At 47.1% G+C, this 20,624-nt stretch overlaps 1 protein-coding gene across 1 annotated transcript in view; it reads left to right on the plus strand.

Moving 5' to 3' along the window:
• The first annotated feature begins 575 nt into the window (after nt 1-575).
• Nucleotides 576-20,624, plus strand: part of GPSM1 (G protein signaling modulator 1) — a 53,918-nt gene continuing 33,869 nt past the window's right edge. The window contains exons 1-9 of the mRNA XM_083485140.1: nt 576-767; nt 7,208-7,429; nt 8,656-8,791; nt 9,559-9,701; nt 11,655-11,778; nt 13,295-13,410; nt 15,450-15,605; nt 17,454-17,562; nt 20,492-20,618. Coding sequence (XP_083341266.1) covers nt 706-767; nt 7,208-7,429; nt 8,656-8,791; nt 9,559-9,701; nt 11,655-11,778; nt 13,295-13,410; nt 15,450-15,605; nt 17,454-17,562; nt 20,492-20,618 — 1,195 coding nt within the window. The 5' untranslated portion in view covers nt 576-705. The remainder of the gene's footprint in view (nt 768-7,207; nt 7,430-8,655; nt 8,792-9,558; nt 9,702-11,654; nt 11,779-13,294; nt 13,411-15,449; nt 15,606-17,453; nt 17,563-20,491; nt 20,619-20,624) is intronic.

Consider the following 20,624-nt stretch of genomic DNA (forward strand, 5'->3'; position numbering starts at 1 on the left):
GGAATCCTAGCTGGCCCAGGCTGGGGAAACGGCGGCCACCTGCGGTGAGGTCCCTGTGCGATCAGCAGTACAGCAGGCTATGGCCGTTGCTCCAAGCGGAGTCACTTCTCTCGCGTAGGGGCTCCCAGCACAGAAAGGTGGGAGGAGGCTGGACAACAATCCCCTTCCCGTGGATCGAGACCGTTTCGTTCCAACAGCGACCAAGATACCGGAAATGAGGGTGCTCTAGGCGACCCCCGAAGGAGGGCGCCCCGTGGCGGCAGTGGGACCTTCATAATATTTATATTTTAAATCCAAACCCCGGAGATGGGGTAGAATGGGAAAGACGTTGCAAAGGAATCAAGTCCTTTAAATTGAAGACAAGTTTCCAGTCCTCATGACCCAAGAGGATTTTATTTTTTTATTTTTTGGCGCTCGGGGTGGTGGTGGGGAATATAGCCCTGCGTCAATCAGCGCCCCCAACTTCAACGTTACACTTAAGCTTACTTTCTGTATTTGAGGCAGGGAGACATAAGCACCCGCCCTCCCGCGAAAGCGCGCAGGCGGGCGGGCGGGCGGGAGGAGAGGTGGGCGTTGACGTCAGAGCCGGGGGCGGGTCGCCCTGCCTCCACGGAGTCGGGGGTCCGGGTGAGCCGCCGTTGCCGGCCGGCTTGAGGCGGAGGAGGCGCTGCCCGCCCCTGCCCGCCTGCCTGCCCTCCCGCAGCAATGTCCCTGCTGGCCCCCGAGAACGCCCTGCCGGAGCCCCCCGACAAGAGGTTGCATTCCAGGTAGGGCAGAGTGGGGGCTGGACTGACAGCCGAGGCGAGGGGCTCCTCTTCCTCCTTTTCGCCGCCCCCCTCAGCGCTTTGCGTTCAGGGGCGAAAGCTTGCCGGGTTCCAGGAGACATGGGGCTCCTCCCCGCTCGGGCCTTGGGAGGTTTTCCAGGAAAGAAGGTTGCCTCCCTCGCCCTCCGGGCTGGAGGCAGCCCCCTCCCCGTTTCCCCTCTACTGGGTCTCCCTAACCCCAGGACCGTCTGCATCTCGCGTGCTCTCTGCGTGGTTCTCAGCCATTATTAGGAAATTGGTCTATTTCCTTTTGGGGTGTGTGGAGGGAAGTGTCATCTAGTTTCCCAAGGAACTCTGCTGCTGGCTGCAATAGGTAGCCGAGGGTCTGCCGAGTCGGACCGCTGCAGGTTCCAGCACTCACTGGCAGCAGCTATCCGGAGTTTCGGGCAGAGGAAACTCTTCCCCCCTCCCAAAAATATAAAGTAAGGTTCTGCTTCTCCTGGGATGAATTAAATAGGAACGAAGGATTGCACCTTCTACCGAGCCAGACTGCCGTCCCATTTAGCTCAGTGTAGTCTACTACACAGACTGGCAGTGGCTCTCAAGAGTTTCAGGCAGTGGGGCGTGCTCAGCCCTTCCTCTGAAAAGTACAGTGAAGTTCTAGTCCTCATGGTTCCAAATAAAGGACTGAATTAAACAGGAAACATAGGGGCCTTTGACACCCTAGCTTATGGGTGCACCACTGGGGATGCTTTGCAGCCCACGGTGACCCCCAAAATAAATTGGGTGAAGCAGGGCTGGACAGCAGTGGGGATCCAGAGGTGCTTGACTTTTTCTTAGGATGTCCTAATGAGATCCTGGAGTCATAGGCTGCACCTGCATTTAAAGTGCTGCAATACCACTTTAAGACAGCTTCCCCTAAAAACTCCCGGGAATTGTAGTTTAAGGGTGCTGAGAGTTCTTAGGAGATCCCCCCATACCCGTCCCAGAGCTGCAGAACCTAGAGTTCCCTGGGGAAGAATTAAACCACACTGGGAACTCAAAACCCCTGAACAAACAACGGTTCTCATGATTCTTTTTTGGGGGAGGAGGAGCTGTTTAAAATGGTATATAATCCTGCTTTAAATGTCTAGTGCTGGCAAGGCCTCAGAAAAACTGCAGGTGTATATCTGTGATTCTTGCATTCCAGGGGGTTGAACTAGATGACCCTTGGGTGTCCCTTTCAGCTCCGTGATTCCATGATGATTAAGGGCCTGATTTTGCAGAGTCAGAAATGCTGGGGTGTGCTTTAATTGTGTATTGCAGTGGAACTCCAGGATTTCTAAAAAGGCCTTGGGTGCTGGGTCTGGGTCCAAGGTAAGACCACCCTGCAAGGGGGGTTGGGGGTTGGTAGAGAGAGCATAGCCATTGTGGCTAGTATCCATTGATAGCCTTGCTTGCCCTCTGCCATGTCACCTCTGCCCTCTCTTTTTCTCTGCCTGGAACCCCGGAGAGCTGTTGATGCTGCCGGCCAGAGCAGGAAATGCTCATTTGCATAGGAATCCCAGCATTACTTACTTTGACCATCAGCAGCTCTCTGGGTGAAGTCCTAGTCCTCATAGTTCTGAAGAAATCAGAACCTGGGGTGTTCTGTATGCAGCACAGATACTCTGCCACTGAGCCTTCTAGGTCAGAATGAGTCGACGGCCTGCGTTCCTGTGCCATTTGGAAGCCATTTGCCATGGCCAGAGAAGCCTAGACCAGGGCTACTACCTCGCTGCTGGATCAGGCAGCTGTTTCTCTGGGCCACAAGCTGCTTTGCTGCCCCACCCCAAAGCCCAGAAACCACAACCATGTTGGATTTGGAACCTGGTCCCTAGAACGTGGGCTCCTCGGGGGGGGGGGGAGGGAGAAGAATGTCAGGCGGGAACGGAGGCAAGCAACCACTTTTGGAAGGGGCCAGTGTTTCCTTTTCCTTTGCAATCCTCTACTTAGCGAAAATAAAATTACAGGGTTCATTCCAGGGACCTGCAGTGAGGCAGCTTCTGGATTTACAAGATTTGCTAGGAGAGGAGAGTCCATGATCCCCAAGGCCCCATGCAATGCTTGCCTGGTACTGGAGCATATTTCTCTCTCCTGTTATAATTCCTGGCTCCCCTTTAAACAGAAAAATAATTACGGGGGGGGGGGGCGAGGGGAGTTTTTTAAAGAAGAGTCTGCTGGATCAGTCCAGCATCCTGTCCTCACGGTGGCTGAACAGTTGCCTGGGGAAACCTGCAATCAGGACCCGAGCACAAGAGCAACACTCCTCTCCTGCGTTTCCCAGCAACTGCTGAGAAGCATCACTGCTTCTAACTCTGGAGGCAGACAATAGCCATTGCGGCTAGTAGCCTTGACAGCCTTCGCCTCTTCCAAGAAATTACCTAATCCTGTTTTAAAACCATCCAGGATGGAGGCCATACTGCCTCCTGCAGGAGGAAGTTCCATAGTTTTGGGCCAACGGTGTTCCATCATGGGATGTGAGTTACTTATCTGATTGTGTGTCTGTATGTGTGTGTGTTTTTTAAAAAATATAGATGGGTTTTTTAATGGCTTTCAGGACAGATAAAAGAAAAGGCTTCTTCACGCAGCACATAGTTAAATTACGGAACTGTCTCCTGCAGGAGGAAGTGATGGGCACCAACTTGGGTGGCATTAAAAGAGGATTAGGCAGGTTCACAGAGGAGAAAGCTATCTGTGAGTGCTTGCCAGGATCCCAGATGTTGGAAACTGCAGGAGGGGAGAGTTGCTCTTGTGCTTGAATCCTGCTGCCCATAATGGCCATCTGGTCCTCCACTTATGCGGAGAGGATGTGAGGGTTGATGGGCCACTGGCCTGATCCAGCAGGGTTCTTCTAATGCTCTTTTGGAACCTCCAGGTCCAGAGGCAGCTTAACTGAACTCCTAGGTTCTATGGTGTATTTGGCCACTGTGAAGAAAGGATGCCATTGGCCTGATCCAGCAGGCCTTAAGTTCCTCTTGTTTGCATTGGTGCTGTTCCCACCCTCAAGCCCTTTCCAGATCCTTCCACGTCTCTTGCGTATTGAGCAGCTTCTGAAGGAGCTTGCACGAAGCCGGATGCAAATCTTCGCACGATTTAAACAAAGAAGAGTGAAGCAAATACATGCAGGCCACTCATCCGAGCTGGGAACAGAGATGGCATTATGGGATTCCGGGGGACGGATGCACAGGGTGGGCAGAGGAGCATTCCCAGAAGCATGGTGGCAGCAACAGAGAAACAATAGTGTCTTTAAGAAATGTGGACAGAAGACAGGCTCTTGTCAGAATTTGGCTGGCTGGGAAAGGGTCAACAGGGTGACTCTGTCAACTTCAGTTTGTCTGGAGTTTCGTATTTCCCTTCTCTTATCTTTATGAGTTTACTCCTGCACTGCAGGGGGTGGGGCTAGATGACCCTCCAGTTCTACAGTCCCATGAATCTGTTGACGTAAATGCAACAAATGCAATGGGGAGGAAAAAGAAGTGCAAAAAAAGCAGTGTGTGATATCTGGGAGAGACTTCCTATTAGGGTGAGAGAGGACTCAAGGCCATTGGCTGAACTAAATTTAATGTTGTTCTGTGGAGAGGGAGTCCTCTGTGTCTGTATTTAGAACCACAGTGTGTAGAGTTGGAAGGAACACCCCCCCCCCGCCAAAGCTCATCTAGTTCAATGCCCCACAATGCAGGGAATCACGACCAAAGCGTCCAATCTCTTTTTAGAGATCTCCAATGAAGGCGAGTTCGCCACCTTCTGAGGTCATAGTCATCCACTTGCAGAGTTGAGGGAACCCCAGAACAGTCCAGCACTCTGCAATGCAGGAATCACAGCTAAATCACAGCTACTTGTGACACAGTGGTACCTCAGGTTACATACGCTTCAGGTTACAGACGCTTCAGGTTACAGACTCCACTAACCCATAAATAGTACCTTGGGTTAAGGACTTTGCTTCAGGATGAGAACAGAAATCATGCTCTGGCGGCGCAGCGGCAGCGGGAGGCCTCATTGGCTAAAGTAGTGCTTCAGGTTAAGAACAGTTTCAGGTTAAGAACGGACCTCTGGAACGAATTAAGTACTTAACCCGAGGTACCACTGTATAAGACAAAATCCTGCCAAAAGAGCACATAATTTTCCAGGACCCTCCAAGCCTTTTGGCAACACTTGTTGTTGTTGTTGTTGTTGTTGTTGTTATCACCGTCCTCTTATTTCATTTCATAATGTATGTAAAACAGAAAACCATTATAACAACAGATGAAAATTAAAAGATGGAAAAACAAAACGATAAGGCACGCAGAATGAGTCCAGTTGCACAGGTAGCAAAGTTCCAGTAAAGAATAATAGAATTGCAAAGGATACCAAGGGTCATCTAGTCCAACCCCCTGCAATGCAGGAATATCAGCATTATGAGATTATCAAGTCTAGTTCCAGATTTGCCAGGCTTGGGATGAAGGTTGCCTTGAAAATGAAATGTCCGCTGTATATGTCCTAAAAGAATGCCAAACTCTGTATAGAGTGCCTGGTGGTTCTAGTCCTCATTGACATCAAATTAGGTGTAATTTTCTCTATTATAGCTATATTCCATAGTGAGTGGTTCCAAGGGCCCTGTGTAAGATTTTGGGCTGTTTTCCATTGATCTACCCTATCATGTTTGAGGTGAGGCAGCCAGGACTTTTGTCCCCTTTTGCAGGGCTATGCTAACTCTAGGGAGGGAGGAAGGCTTGCACAGTGAAGTCTGTTGAGCATCTGGTTGCCATTAAAGACCCAAGTGGGAGCTGAGTGCCTCAGAGAGAGGAACAGGAGAAGCTCCCCCTGTAATTATCTGGAGCAAATCCTGACCATGTGATCTGCAAACGGATGTACAGGGCCTGGACGCTGTGTTCCCAGTGAGATGAAAAGAGCAGCTCCCTGGCAGCCGGCCGGACTTGGCGAGGGCTGTCATCATGGATGGATTGAGCCCAGCCAGAAGCCGCCAGCCCAGGCACCACTCTCTGGGTTGCCGTGGTTAGCTAATACAGTTTCTGATTCCTCACACTCAGAGGAGCGGCCCAGAGGTTGCTTGGTGTTGCAGAGGCTGCTTTCGGGAGTAACCAGAAAGCTGGAGGACCAATTTTCAGCATCCTTAAGAAAATGCCGTCCAGTCCAGTATCCACTTCTCAGAGTTTCCAAATGCCCCTAAGAGCCTAGGAGTCCAGATAGACTGCCTCTGGGCCTGGAGGATAGACACTGGGGCTGGTAACCATTGATGCCCTTCTCCATGAATTTGTCCAATCCTTTTTTAAAGCCACCCAGTTTGGAATCTGAATGATGACCTTCTGCAGTTTCCCTTCTGGGCCACACATGGCTTGCAAGTAAGTCCCCTTTCCCGTGACCTTGAGGCACCCTCCTCCATTTCCCTTCCCCATGGGGGTTGCAATCAATCAATTTCCCATCTCGCGCCAACCTCTGTTACTCAACAGTGAACTCTGCGTTTGATCAACACAGCTTGTTGAGGTTAATCGATTTTGGCTAATGTGACACCCAATGAACAGTGTTTTCTTTGCTGTGCTTAGAAGTCCTTATTTGCCATTTATTTTATTTTTAAAATTAACACCCTGCCTTTCTGCTTGAAGGACGAGCTTTCAGAGTGATGCACAATGACGGATAATCAAAAGGCGTTTTAGACAACGGCAGGTGAAAAGGAAAAGACAGCAATGAGTTAGCAGTAAAAACATACCATTTCATTTCTTCAATTTATATACCACCTTCAATCAAAAGACACAAATCTCAATATCTATACATGTTGATAATGTGATCTTGGCAGTGCACATTGTCAGGGGAACTCAATAAAAAAAAGCCCAAAGTCTGACATTGGGCATTTGGGACTACTCACAATGGACTAAAGCGATAATAGAGAAAATTGCACTTAACTGTGATTTTGATAAGGACTAGAACCTCCAGGCACTTTTTAAATGTTTAAATGATTTGGCATTACTTTATGAAATAATGCAGTGATGCCATCATTTTTAAAAACAACCCTTTTCACAATCCTGGCATATCTGGAACAAGACTCAGTCATCAAATATGCTGATATTCCTGCATTTTCAAGGGTTAGACAAGATGACCTTTGGGATACTTCCAGATTCTGTGATTCTTTCCTGAGACTTGGTTATTTTAACTCCTGTGCTACTGGACTTGTTCTACATTCCAGTTTTATGGTTTTGCTTTTTCATCATCCTTTAATTTTCACCTGCTGTTCTCATACATTTATATGCAGTGGTGTGTGTGTGTATATATATATATATATATATATATATATATATATATATATACACATTCCAGAAATATCTGAATGTCAGTGCACAAAAAAACTTAAACAAGATAAAAACCCAAACAATTCTAGTAATAAATAATTATAATAATAATATCTTTGCTGTACATGTTTGCCCCCATAGGATGGAAGCATCTTGCTTGGAGGTGGCCCTGGAAGGAGAGCGTTTGTGCAAAGCCGGGGATTTCAGAGCTGGGGTGGCCTTCTTTGAAGCGGCTGTTCAGGTGGGAACAGAGGACCTGAAGACACTCAGTGCCATCTATAGCCAGCTGGGCAACGCCTACTTCTACTTGAAGGAGTATTCCAAGGCTCTGGAATACCACAAACATGATCTCACCCTAGCTAGGTAAGTGTCCTGCTGCCAGAAGGATGTGTTTATTCTCTCATTATGAACATCAGAAGATCTACTAGATCAATCCAATGGCCCATCTTGTCCAGCATCCTGTTCTCACGGGGGCCAAATACCCCAAACAACCTAGGAATCTAGATAGTCTGTCTCTGGAGCTCTTGAGGCCCCATAAGAGTGTCAGAAGAACCTGGCTGCTGGATCAGGCCAGTGGCTAGTCTAGGCCAGCATTCTTTTCCCATGACGGCTGAACAATTACCTCTAGGAGAAATCAGCAAGCAGGATCCAAGCACAAGAGACCTCTCCCCTCCCGTGGTCTCCAGCAACTGGTATTCAGGAACATTGCTGCCTTCATTGTGGCTAATATCCATCAATAGCCTTCTTCATCCTTTAATCTGTCCAGTCCCTTTTTTAAAGCCATCCAAGTTGGTGGCCATCACTGTCTCCTGCAGGAAGGAGTTCTGTAGTATCTGTCTGGCAATGGTCAGCTTCATCGGATGACCATGAGTTGTGGTGTTATGAAAGATGGAGAGAAACTTCTATCTGTCCAATTTCTCCATACCATGCATAATTTTTATAACTTTCCTGCATTGCAGGGGGTTGAACTAGATTACCCTTCTGGGCTGTATATATTGCCTATAGAGTTAGGACTGGCTGTTATGCTCAGTTTCCTCGAAATAATGGATAGGCATTTGTGGTGGTGGTGAGAGCAACAACAAATATATATAATATACAAAGATCATATAATTTGCCTACGAAATCAGCAGCAGGCACCTTCAATGTATTCCGTTCGGCACCTGCTGAAAACATTCAGGTGCTTGGAAAGTGGGTGTAAATTTTAATCTGTTTTAGTATTTTATCTTTTTGCATGTTTTGAAGTCTAGTAGTGTCAACTTTTATTGTTTTACCTTTTTGTAAACAGGTTTGGGGGTTTTCCTTACAATCAAGCGTTGTGTATACATTTTGTGAAATATATATTCCACAGTAGTTAATCGATGTCTGTTTTTAACTTTTTATTCTACAATTTGCAGGGGGAGAGAGAGTTGCTATAAACCAGTTACATAGTCAGAGGGAAGGGAAGAAAGGACAGAAGGAGACTGAAGGAAGGGAAGGGAAGGGAAGGGCCCCATTGGGGTGCTTCATTCCTTCCCTTCCCAGCCTGGGTCTTCTTTGTGGCTTTTCTGGAGTGGAGCCACCCGGAACCGCCTTCTGCTTTCTCTCCGCAGGACCACTGGGGACCGCATCGGAGAAGCCAAAGCCAGTGGCAACCTGGGAAATACGCTGAAGATCCTCGGCCAGTTTGATGAGGCCCTGGTCTGTTGCCAGAGGCACCTGGACATCTCCCAGGAGCTGGGAGACAAGGTACCCGCACACTAAAAAATAGCACCACGAAACGGCAGGCGCAAGAGGGGAGAAATGCTCTTGCCCTCAGGCCCTCCTTGCACAGGGCTCCCTATGGGGTTTCTGGGTGGCCACCATGAAGGCCTCCATTGGCCTGATCCACCATGGCTCCTTATACGGATGTCAACAGTGATAGCAGAGCTTCCATGCCCAGGGGCAGTCTACCTGTGAATGACAAGTCGGGGTGGGTGCTGCTGTTGAGCTCAGTTTCTGATGGTGGGTTTTCCATAATGGGCATCTGGTTAGCATCTGGTTAGCCAGAAAGGACAGGAGGCTGGACTAGATGGGCCATTAGCCTGATCTGGCAGTGGCCAGGCTCACCTCCAGTTCCAGAGGCAGTCTGTCTCAATTTCCAGGTTCTTCGAGGCATTTGGTCACTGTGAGAGGAGGGTGCTGTGCTAACTAGGCCCATCTGTGGCCTGATCCAGCAGCCAGGCTCTCCTTAAGGTTGTCTCTTTTGATAGCAGACTATGTATACGGAAGATGGGGAACAACTGTGGGAGAGTTGCTTTTGCACTCGGGTCCTGCTTGGGGACTTCTCTTTGGGGCATCTGGATGGCCACTGTGAGGACAGGATGCTGGACTGGATGGGCCACTGACCTGGTCCAGCAGGGCTTTTCTTATGCATCCATGCTGAAATCAACAGGGATGAGGACCCTGGTGTATACAACCAGTGTAAGAGAGAAACCCAAGGCAGCATGAATACCTTTTCTCCCCACCTCTTCTAGGTTGGAGAGGCGAGGGCGTTGTACAACATTGGGAACGTCTATCACGCTAAAGGGAAGCAGCTGTCTTGGAGCTTGCCCCAGGAGCCTAACCACTTGCCCGAGGAAGTCCGGGAGAGTTTGGAGAAGGCGTCCGAATTTTACGAGTGAGTGACAACCCCTTATTGAGGCAGTGAGCCTAGAATTATAGAATTGTCATCTAGTCCAACTCCCTCCAATGCAGCTCCAGTGCACCTGATGTCCAGCAGAGTCTTTGTGAAAATGCCCCATTCTCTTTCAGCCTCACTTCATTCAAAGATGCTCCCCTTGTTGCTCCCCTGCTGTGCCTCAATGCCCCCTTTAGTGTGAGATCTTCAGTCTTTGAGGATGGCCCCCTCACCAGAAGAGCCTCCTGGATCAGGCCCATGACCCATCTGGTCCACCAGACTGTACTTGCAGTGGCTGAACGGTTGCCTGTGGGGAACTAGCAAGCACCATTTGCTCACAAGAGCTCTCTCCTTCCTGTGGTTTCCAGAAACTGCTGTTCAGAAGCATCAGTGCTTCTGACCATGGAAGCAAAGCATTGCCATTGGGGCTGGTTGCCATTGACAGCCCTCTCCTCCTCCATGAATTTGTCTACTCCTTTTTTAAGGCCACCTAAGTTAGTGGCCTTCACTGCCTCCTGTGGGAGGGAGTTCCATAGTTTAACTAAGAAGTATTTACTTTTATCTGTCCTGAATCTTCCGCCATTCAGCTTTATTGGATGTCCACCAGTTGTAGTCTTAGGAGAGAGAGAGGAAAACTTTTCTATATCTGCTTTCCCTATGCTATACGTCATTTTATAAACTTTCTGCCCAAATGCTGCGACCTTTCCTCGTAGGGGGGTCATCATTCCATCCCCTGGACCATTTTGGTTGCTCTTTTCTGGACCTTTTCCAATTCTGCAATATCTTTTTCACAAGGGGCTACTAGAAACGTACATACCGTAGTATATTCCAAATGTGGTCGCCTCATAAATTTGTTTAATGGAATTATTATCCGGGCTGCTTAGTTTCAGTTCCTTTCCTAATGATCCCTAGCATGGAATTTACCACTCAGTGTGTCATCTTCATCAAGCTCTCTGCTATGACCCCAAGCTCTTGTTTCTGGTCTGGCACCGCCAGTTCGGAGGGACGCGGGTGGCGCTGTGGGTTAAACCACAGAGCCTAGGACTCGGCGGTTCGAATCCCCGTGACGGGGTGAGCTCCCGTTGCTCGGTCCTTGCTCCTGCCAACCTAGCAGTTCGAAAGCACATCAAAGTGCAAGTAGATAAATACGTACCGCTCCGGCGGGAAGGTAAACAGTGTTTCCGTGCGCTGCTCTGGTTCGCCAGAAGCGGCTTAGTCATGCTGGCCACATGACCTGGAAGCTGTCTGTGGACAAACGCCGGCTCCCTCGGCCAATAAAGCGAGATGAGCGCACAACCCCAGAGTCAGTCATGACTGGACCTAATGGTCAGGGGTCCCTTTACCTTTACCTTTAACTTTAACTTTACCTTTACCTCCAGTTTGGACCCCTGGAGCAAGCACATGAAACTGAGATTTTTTTGCCCCAACATACATCACTTTACACTTGTTTACATTGAATTGCACGTGCCGTTTTGCCGCCCATTCTGGAGCTCCTTGCTATCCCTTTGTTTTCATGACTCTGCTGTTTTGTCCCCAGTTGATTTTGTGTGTGGGTCACATTTTTATTAAGCTTTAAAATCCTTAATTGTAAATTTCACATTTCTTATACATTCCCCTTTTAAACTGCTGTTTCCTCCATGCTGCTCTTAATCCCATCCCATTTATGTACATTATTGTAATAAACACTTCACCTAGAACATATTACTCTGTTTTATATATTATCATTCCCCTTGCTCATATTTCAAATCCTGCTTGTGATTTCATCTGATTATGATATTTTTTTCTAGATATTGCAACAAGGGTTTCCATTCTCCCATGAATAGGCCGTCATGTTGCTTTCCTATATTTGCTGTTAGTTTTGCCAGTTCCACATTGTCGTCCATCCCCCCCCCCATTTATTGATTGCAAAACAAGAACAACAACAACACATTTTCCTTTTGGGGGGGATTCCAGGAAGAACCTCTCTCTTGTGAAGGAGCTGGGGGACAGAGCTGCCCAAGGCCGGGCATATGGCAACCTAGGCAACAGCCACTACTTGCTGGGCAACTTCAGCAAAGCCATCATCTTCCACAAACAGGTGAGATTCAGTTGGGCTTGGTGGGGGGGGGGAGCCTTTCATTCTGCGGGTCCCTTGATCTGCTCCCAGCCCCTATGCTGGGATCTGATGACAGGGAATCTCAGTGTCAAACTACAAAAATAAAGCCAAATAAATAAAATAAAATAAAGCCAAAATGTTTTTCTTTCTTTCTAAAGCATGTTTCTAATCCTCATCCATGCAGAGAGTAACTTGGCCTGGACTGGCTGAAAACTCCCAAACTGAAGAGCCCAGAGGCTCTTCACCATTCCCTTTGTAGGGTGTCTTGGAGGGGAGCTGGGCAACACACCCACATCTCAGTTACGTCCAGCCCTTTCTTCATGAATTTGTCCAGTCCTCTTTTAAAGCCATTCAAGTGTGTGGTCATCACAGCCTCATATGGGACTTCTGTAGTTTAACTCTGCGCTGCCTGAAGAAGTCCTTCCTTTTCTCTCTTCTCCACTTCTATGATTCCCACATTCAGCTTCGCTGGAGGCCCATGAGCTGCAGCGTTATGAGAGAAACTTTTATCTATTCATTGCCTTTACTCCCTTTCATACCAAAGCAGCTTATAAGTGAAAAACTTTTAAAAGCAAAAAGTGACAATATTTATAAAATTTATAAACTGCTTGTTCAAAAAAGTAAAATGAAATCTCCACGCAGCAAACATGTCCGATTAAATACAAAACATTTCACCACCAGAAGCTGGAAATCCCTAAACCAATGGTATGATACAGTGTGTTAGTAGAAGAGTTATCTCAAGAGCAGTAACAAGGGGAGAAAAGAAACATGACAATTTTTATGCTATTCCAGATTGTTCAAATGTTCTGACTTGTACAAATTCATCTTAATTTTTTTGACCCATCACCATCTGATTCCTGTAATGAAGAAAGTAGGGAAACGATTAATAATGGAATAGCTGCAGTAATAGGAAACCAGTGTATTATAATTCACCTGATTCAAATCTGAAGTGGGTTTCCTGTATATACAGAAATTCCTTTATGACATCTCATTACCCTGTATCTAGTTGATTTTGAGATTGTTTCTAGCTATGCTTCTTGCATTTTAAGTTGCCTTTGTGGCACCAAAATTTCAATTAAAAAATCCCCCACACAATTCTGTATACAAAATGCAACTAAACACACCCAAACAAATGAAAAGCAAATTCACTTGAGATGGCAATTGAAAGTGGAGATAAAATCAACAAATGCAACTGACTCATGTGCGGTCTTATTATTATTTGTTTATTGCATTTATACCCCACCTTTCCTTTCAAGGAGTTCAGAGTAGTATCTCTGGTTCTCCTCCTCCCTGTTTCATCCTTGCAGCAACCCTGTGAGTTAGGTTAGGCTGATAGGCGGTGTCTGCCTAAAGGTCACCCAATGAGCTTCATGGCTGAGAGGTGATTTGAACCCTGGTCTCCCAGGTCCTAGTCCAAGACCAGTACACCCCACTACCCAGTGTTTTTGCTGCAGCCATTAACCACCTCTCTCTCTCTCTCTACCTGCCTCCCTTCCAGCGCCTGGCCATCGCCAAGGAGTTTGGCGACAAAGCGGCAGAAAGGAGAGCCCACAGCAATCTGGGGAATGCCCACATCTTCTTGGGGAGGTTCGACATCGCTGCAGAGTACTACAAGTAAGAAGATGTCTCAACCTGCCATGTGATTTTATTCTTATTTACTTATAGCTCACCTTCTCCCCCCCCCCATATAGCTCAAGTGGGTGTACATGCTTGTGTTCATTCCTCATTGAATTCCCCACAAGAGCCCTGCAAGATACATTAGGCTGAGAGCCAGTGACTGGCCCTCAAGGTCCTCACACCCAGTGAGCTTCATAGCCAAGGGGGAAATCGGAACTCTCATCTCCCAGGTCCTAGTCCAACTCTCTAACCACAGCACTGCACTGTCTCTCCCTCTCTGCATGTGTACAAGTGAGAAATGGCATACACCTGTTGTGGTGCAGCTCAGCTATTTCTGCAGAGAGGTTGAACACCCCTAGAGACATTATATATGCATTGGGAGAGCAAATTCCTGCATCACAGGGTGTTGGACTGGGTGACCCTATTAAGAATTCTGTGATACTATGCAATCCCAGGAAGCACTTTACATTACTGCTTGGCTGGCTAGCCACAACCGTGTTCATTTCCTGTCTGCCGTGCCATCCTGTAAAAAAAAACTAAAATGCAGGAAATATTTTATTCGCTTCCATTCAGAGCATCCTGCTGCCACCTTCTGGTATCCAAGAATCTCCTCTGGTTCCCTGTCCATGAACTTTAGATAAGCTCAGACAAACAAATCCTCAGCAGGCACAAGAGCTATGATAATAATAAAAATTAAATATTGTAACATTGGCCTGGATATCTATTTCAAACCTATATTTACAGTGATATATTAATTCAGCCAACCAAGATAAGTGTGGAGGCTTTTGAGAATTTGAAAGGCTTTCATGCTTTGGTAACATTTCCTTGGTCTGAATAAAGATAATAACGCAATATGTTTAACAAGGAAGAGTCTTGTGGCAGCCTAAAGTTTCACCAGTTTATTACTGCATAAGCTTTTGGAGGCCGCAGTCCACTTCACCATCAAGTCCACGGAAGCTTAAGCTGCAATAAATTGAATTTATTAAAATGAAAGATAATAATTAGTAAAATGATTAATAGATCGAGGTGCTGCAAGACTTTGTGCTTTGCTGCAGGAGTCTGCCATGGCTATTCTATTCAGTTTCCTGCAGGCTTACCTTTTTTTACAGTTTAGAAGGGGAAAACTATCTCTAAAGGTAAAGGTAAAGGTACCCCTGCCCGTACGGACCAGTCGTGTCCGACTCTGGGGTTGCACGCCCATCTCGCTTAAGAGGCCGGGGGCCAGCGCCGTCTGAAGACACTTCCGGGTCACGTGGCCAGCGTGACGAAGCTGCTCTGGCGAGCCAGCACCAGCGCAGTGCATGGAAATGCCGTTTCCTTCCCGCTATAAAGCGGTACCTATTTATCTACTTGCACTTTAAGGGTGCTTTCGAAGTGCTACGTGGGCAGGAGCTGGGACCGAACGACGTGAGCTCACCCTGCCACAGGGATTCGAACCGCCGACCATGCAATCAGCAAGTCCTAGGTGCTGAGGTTTTACCCACAGCGCCACCCGCGTCCCGCGTTTACAGTTTAGAAGGGGGAAACTATCTCTACTCCCTTCCAAAAGGAACCCACCACCACTTTACTATCCTGTTTTAAAAAATGTAGTTTGAGCCACAGAGTTGTTAAACAGGGCTTTAAAATGCTTGAGGTCTCCCATACTTTGTGTACATCCTGGAGAGCCCAACATGGGCTACCCTGCCACTGAACAGAAGAAGAGCCTTCTAGATCAGACCCCAGATGCATCTGGTCCAGCATCATTTCAGTCCAGCCCAGCCATCAGGGTGCTTTAGCTGTGATTCCTGCAGTGCACAGGGTTGGGCTAGATGACCCTCAGGGTCCCCACCAGCTCTGCAATCCTAGGATGCTGTGAAATCAGCCCAGCAGGTTTATGGAAGAACAGGTCTTATTGGGTAATGTTTCGGAACAACACCTTCAAGGATCATGTCCAACCTTATGCCATTTTAAACTTTTTCTTTATGCTCTCTTATTTTCGGTTTACAGCATTTTGTTTAATAAAATATATTTTTTAAAAGAATCTGCTTTTAATGCAGGAAGACCCTGCAGCTCTCCAGGCAGCTGAAGGACCAAGCAGTGGAGGCTCAATCCTGCTACAGCCTGGGGAACACCTACACTCTCCTTCAGGACTACGAGAAGGCCATTGATTATCACCTGAAACACCTGGCTATCGCCCAGGAACTGGGAGACAGGTGAGGTGGAAGTGGTGCAGCCAGGCTTAAAATCATATCATAGAATCCTAGAGCTGTATTCCAGGGTCATCTAATCCAACTCCCTGCAATGGGACTTGATGGAACTTCTTACAAGGAGCCCCCTTTGAACAGCCTTGTGCATGGCAGGGTGGCCAGGATTTGTTCATTTAACTATGCTTTCAAATGAGTATTTCCATTTCTGCTGATCTCTGTTTTCAGACCTGGTTTTAATGCCTCTGTTATTCCTCTGGCATTGTAGGGAGAGATCAAGGCAGTTCTTCCCATGGCCCATGAACTGCAAGTGGCCCACAATGCCATTTTGACAGCCCTCTGGCAATTTTTAAGGGTAGGGGGGACATGAAACATGAATTATGAATATATGTTTTGTGCCATGCTTCATACATCTGTCTGTTTATTACATTTGTTTCATAGTTAAATAGATTGAATCTAGGCCTAGCTCAGGACTGCAATACCTCAATGACCACCTCTCCCCATATAAACCGTCTCAGGCCCTGTGTTCATCGTCTGAGGCCCTTATTTGTGTGCCTCCTCCTTGAGAGATCCAGTGGGTGGCAACATGAGAACAGGCCTTCTCTGCAGTGGCTCCCTGTTGGTGGAAAGCTCTCCCCAGGGAGGTTTGCCTGGTGCCTTCATCATATATCTTTAGATGCCAAGTGAAAATGTTCCTCTTCAACTAGGCCTTACGCTGATTCAGTGGCGTAGCGTGGGTTGTCAGCACCCGGGGCAAGGCAAGTAATTTGCGCCCCCTAACCTGTGGATTTTAGCAGGGGGCAGAGAGCTGTGAGTGCGAGCGCCCCCTCAGATGTTGCGCCCGGTGCGGCCGGCCCCCCCTGCACCCCCCACGCTACGCCACTGCGCTGATTAATATTGCACAGCCTTTTAAATGTGTCTGTGGAACTGGGGCGGGGGGGGCGTATTATTGTTTGGCGGTTTTGTTTTACTTAATTACTTGTTTTTATCCTGTTTCTTATTTTGTGAACTGCCCTGAGAAGGGTGATCTATAAATCTAATAAGATGATGATGATGATGATGATGATTACTATTATTATTATTAGCAGGTGGGCAAATAAGGGTTAATTTGGGATATATCTACACTCATGTCGTTAGCCAACTGAGGCCACAAGGGGGAGACAGAGATTTTGTATGGAGTTGAACTTGCCAAACTCTATGTCTTATTGAAGCAAGAAATCACTTGTGGAGATCAGCATCATAATACTAAACTTGTGCAGATGGGAAATCCCACTTCCCATCACCCCAAAGGCTGTTTCAGGGGTTCTCTTCACACATGCAACCCAGTTTTGGGAGCAAGAGGGGAAGTCTCAGAGTGGTTTGCAGCCTACATTAAAACATCAAATCAAAGAATCCCAAAATAAAGCATTCCCAAAGAAAATCAAACATAGTACAGACATTCCAAGCAACGCAATTAACGGGAGACTAAAATATTGTCTTCAAGATTACAAAAGAAGACATTGCAAAGGTCAAGTATAGCACTCACAATGAATGCAAGAAAGTTGACATACTGTACCTCAGGAAGAACTTTCTGACTGTAAGAGCTATATGACAGTGGAACGGACTCCCCTGGGTGGTAGTGGACTCTCCTCCCTTGGAGGTTTTTAAGCAGAGGTTGGATAGCCATGTGTCAGGGATGTGGAATTTCCTACATTGTCACGGGTTGGACTAGCTGATCCTCAGGATCCGTTCCACTTCTACAATTCCATGTTTATATGTCATTCTACCTGACTGGGTGGTGCCTGGCAATCTCTACATGCCTTGAGTTGTCATGGCATGATAGGAACATAAGTGAATAAATATACCTTTCCTTTTCAGAGTGGGAGAAGGAAGAGCTTGCTGGAGCCTGGAAAATGCCTACATCTCTCTTGGAAACCGCGAACAAGCCTTATACTTTGCAGAGAAACACCTTGAAATCTCCCAAGAAGTAAAAGCATTTTTTTTAAATTTGTTGGTGGTCCATCACATTTAATTATTTTATAATGTTGGGGCTGTCCATAGACCTTTAGCAGCTGTTCAGTGCTCCTTGGACATTAGGATTCCCACTCTGCAGGGGGTTGGGCTAGATTGCTGCTGATTGAGTGACTGCTAATTGCAGCCTCTGGGAGCTTGTGAACAGGACTTGTAAACAGGGGTGTCTGCAGTGGCATTTAATGGGGGAGGCCAGGAATGCTGTCTCATGGGTGACATAGGACCAAGGGATATGGGTGGCAAGGGAGCTGCTGTAGTGACTTGCAACGCCTTTGCCATGTTTGTCTCCCTGCCTAAGAATGTTCAAAGCTACACCTGCAGCAAGTGCAAGCTGGTTGCCTTGCTGGAAGAGAAGGTAAAGCAAACAGAGGCCCACCAAACAGCACTTGGAGCTACTAGACAAGATGAGGAATAGAGCAGAGTGGACTGTCCTGGAACAGCGACACAGGTGGGGTGCCCCAGTGCAGAATTAAACTATGGCACTCACTCCCGCAAGAGGGGATGATAGCCAACTTGGGTGGCTTTGAAAGAGGATTGGACAAATTCATGGAGCAGAGAGTTATGGAGGGCTAGTAGCTACAGTGTCTATGCTCTGCCTCCCCAGCTATGCACAGCAATGTTTCTGGAACATTGCTGGAAACCACACAGGGGCAGGGGGCAGGGAGTGCTCTTGTGCTCAGATCCTGCATGTGGGCTTTCCAGCTGGGCATCTGGTGGGGTTCCCTCCCAACTCTACAATTCTATGATTATTTGACCACAGGGTTGACTGCTACAGCTCAGAGGGGTTCAGGCAGAGATTTGGGGTCTGAGTTGGAAACAAATGTGGGGTTTTTTTGGAGTGCAAGAGAGTAAAGAAAAACAGCTCCAAGGAACAGGTGTGGCTAGAAACTGGCCTTTCAGGATGAGGCCCTGTGGACATATAATGTTGGAAATCTGGGATGCCAAGACCCAAGTTTGGGGCAAGTACTCTTTGGTTTGAGAACCCCAGCAGAGATTTAAAATCACAGAACCAGCAGCAAAGAAAAGTGTGGAAACATAAGCTGTATAATGTTTAAAATGTTACGTCCCCAGTTGCTTGGTTACGAAACAGTAAAAGCTCTTAAACTATTGGTATAGGAAAAAACTCAATTCAAACTCCATTTTGAAACCAAAGAGGGTGGCATTGTAGCTCAGTGGTATAGAGCGCTTGCTTTGCATGCAGAAAGCCCCAGGTTCCTATTTATTCAGAACCATGAGGACTAGGACTTTCCTTTATTTTTAGGGGAAGGGCCCTAGCTCAGTAGCAGAGCACCTGCTTTGCATGCAGAAGGTCTTGGATCCAATCCCTTCTGGCTTTTCCAGGCTAGACTGGGAAATGTCTCCTGCCTGAAGCTTCAAGGAGCCACAGCTGACAGTCAATGTGGACAATACTGAACTCAGTGGACCAATGTCCTGACCTGGTATCTTGCTCTGTACCATTACAATTCAGCCCTTTATTCAGAACTATTAGGACTAGAATATTCCTCAGTTTTAGGAATGGTGATAAATCTGCCTGAAGCTCTTAAGGAGCTACAGCTGCTAGTCAGGGAGGAGCCAGTCACTGTGCTAGATAGACCAATGGCTGGATTCAGGATCTTATCATGACAGTTGAGGGCATCCTCAAGTGTCCTGATTTTATGTGGTTCCTGCTCTGCAGAGGGTTGGGCTAGATGACACGTGGGTGTCCCTGTCAGCTCTACAATTCTATGAAATGGGAACGGAAGACAGGGCAGAGCGAAGCCCTTCTCATCAGTGTTACATCCCCTATTATTAACCCTTCAGCTGTTCCAGATAAATACACTTTGCTGTCCTCTGAGTAGCACAGATTACTCAGCAACAGATGGGGAGAGAACAATGGGAGGTGTCATGGAGGTGGGTAGCTGGGTAAGGGCTTGGATGTGAGGAGGAGGAGGAAGAGGAGAGTTCCCTAGATCATATAATGGCAGAACTGGCTTGAGGTCGGGTATGCTAACACATTTGCTTCCTGGCTCTGTTTCAAAAGAGGACCAAATAGGTTTGGCTGCCACATTGCGGAAGACAATCCAGAGTCTTGTACATTTCAGAGCTTTAGATAGACAGCCTCTGGACCTGGAAGTTCCATGAGGGCATAAGAAGAGCCCTGGAGCTGGATTAGGCAAAGGGGGAGTCCAGCTTCCTCTTTTCACAGCCAAGCCAGTGCCTCAGTGGGAGGACTTGAGCTCAACAGAATTCTCCCTACTTGCAATTCTCAGCAAATGGCATTTCTGCCACTTAATTTATTAATTATTTATTTCCTAAAATTTATACACCACTTGATTGCAAGAAAAAAGAGGGGACGGAGCACCACCCTCTGGTTTCCAGAAAAGATAGAGCAAGAAAATTAACACTAAGAAAAATGTACAGCAATTTGCAGCATGCAAAAAGTTAAAACAACAGTAGACTGGTTATTTGTTCTGTTGTGATTCCTGCATTGTAGGGGTGTGGACTAGATGACTCTTGGGGTCACTGCCACCTCTACAAGTCTATGATTCTATCTTAACTTATGTATTGTATTCATCCACCTTTGCTGTATTGCATTCGCTTGACTGTTACTGGCTCAGAAATGACCAATATCTGGACTGCTGAAGACATTTTCATCATTCTGTGTCTAGATATCATTACAGTATGGAACATATATACAGATACACATACATAAATACCAAACAACAACAACAACAACCAGACAGTAGCAAATAAAAAGTCGCGTCTGGGCAGTCTTGTTGAAACAAGAATGTTACAGCAGTTTCCGAAAAGAACACAGCAAACATGCCCGCTTGAAATCACGAGGTAGAAGTTCCAAAGATGTGTGCTTGTTCCATGAATTAATGAAGGCTAATAATATTTTGCAGGTCGGAGATCAGGGTGGGGAGGCCACGGCATGCTTGAACGTGGCAAAGCTGAGGGCAGTCCTGGGCTTGAAGCAGAACGGAGAGGATCTGGAGACCTCCGTGGCAGGAACCGGTTACGAAGAGCAGGGTGAGT

This window comes from Podarcis liolepis, assembly GCF_965112155.1.
Source record: "Podarcis liolepis genome assembly, chromosome: Z".
NCBI lineage: Eukaryota > Metazoa > Chordata > Lepidosauria > Squamata > Lacertidae > Podarcis > Podarcis liolepis.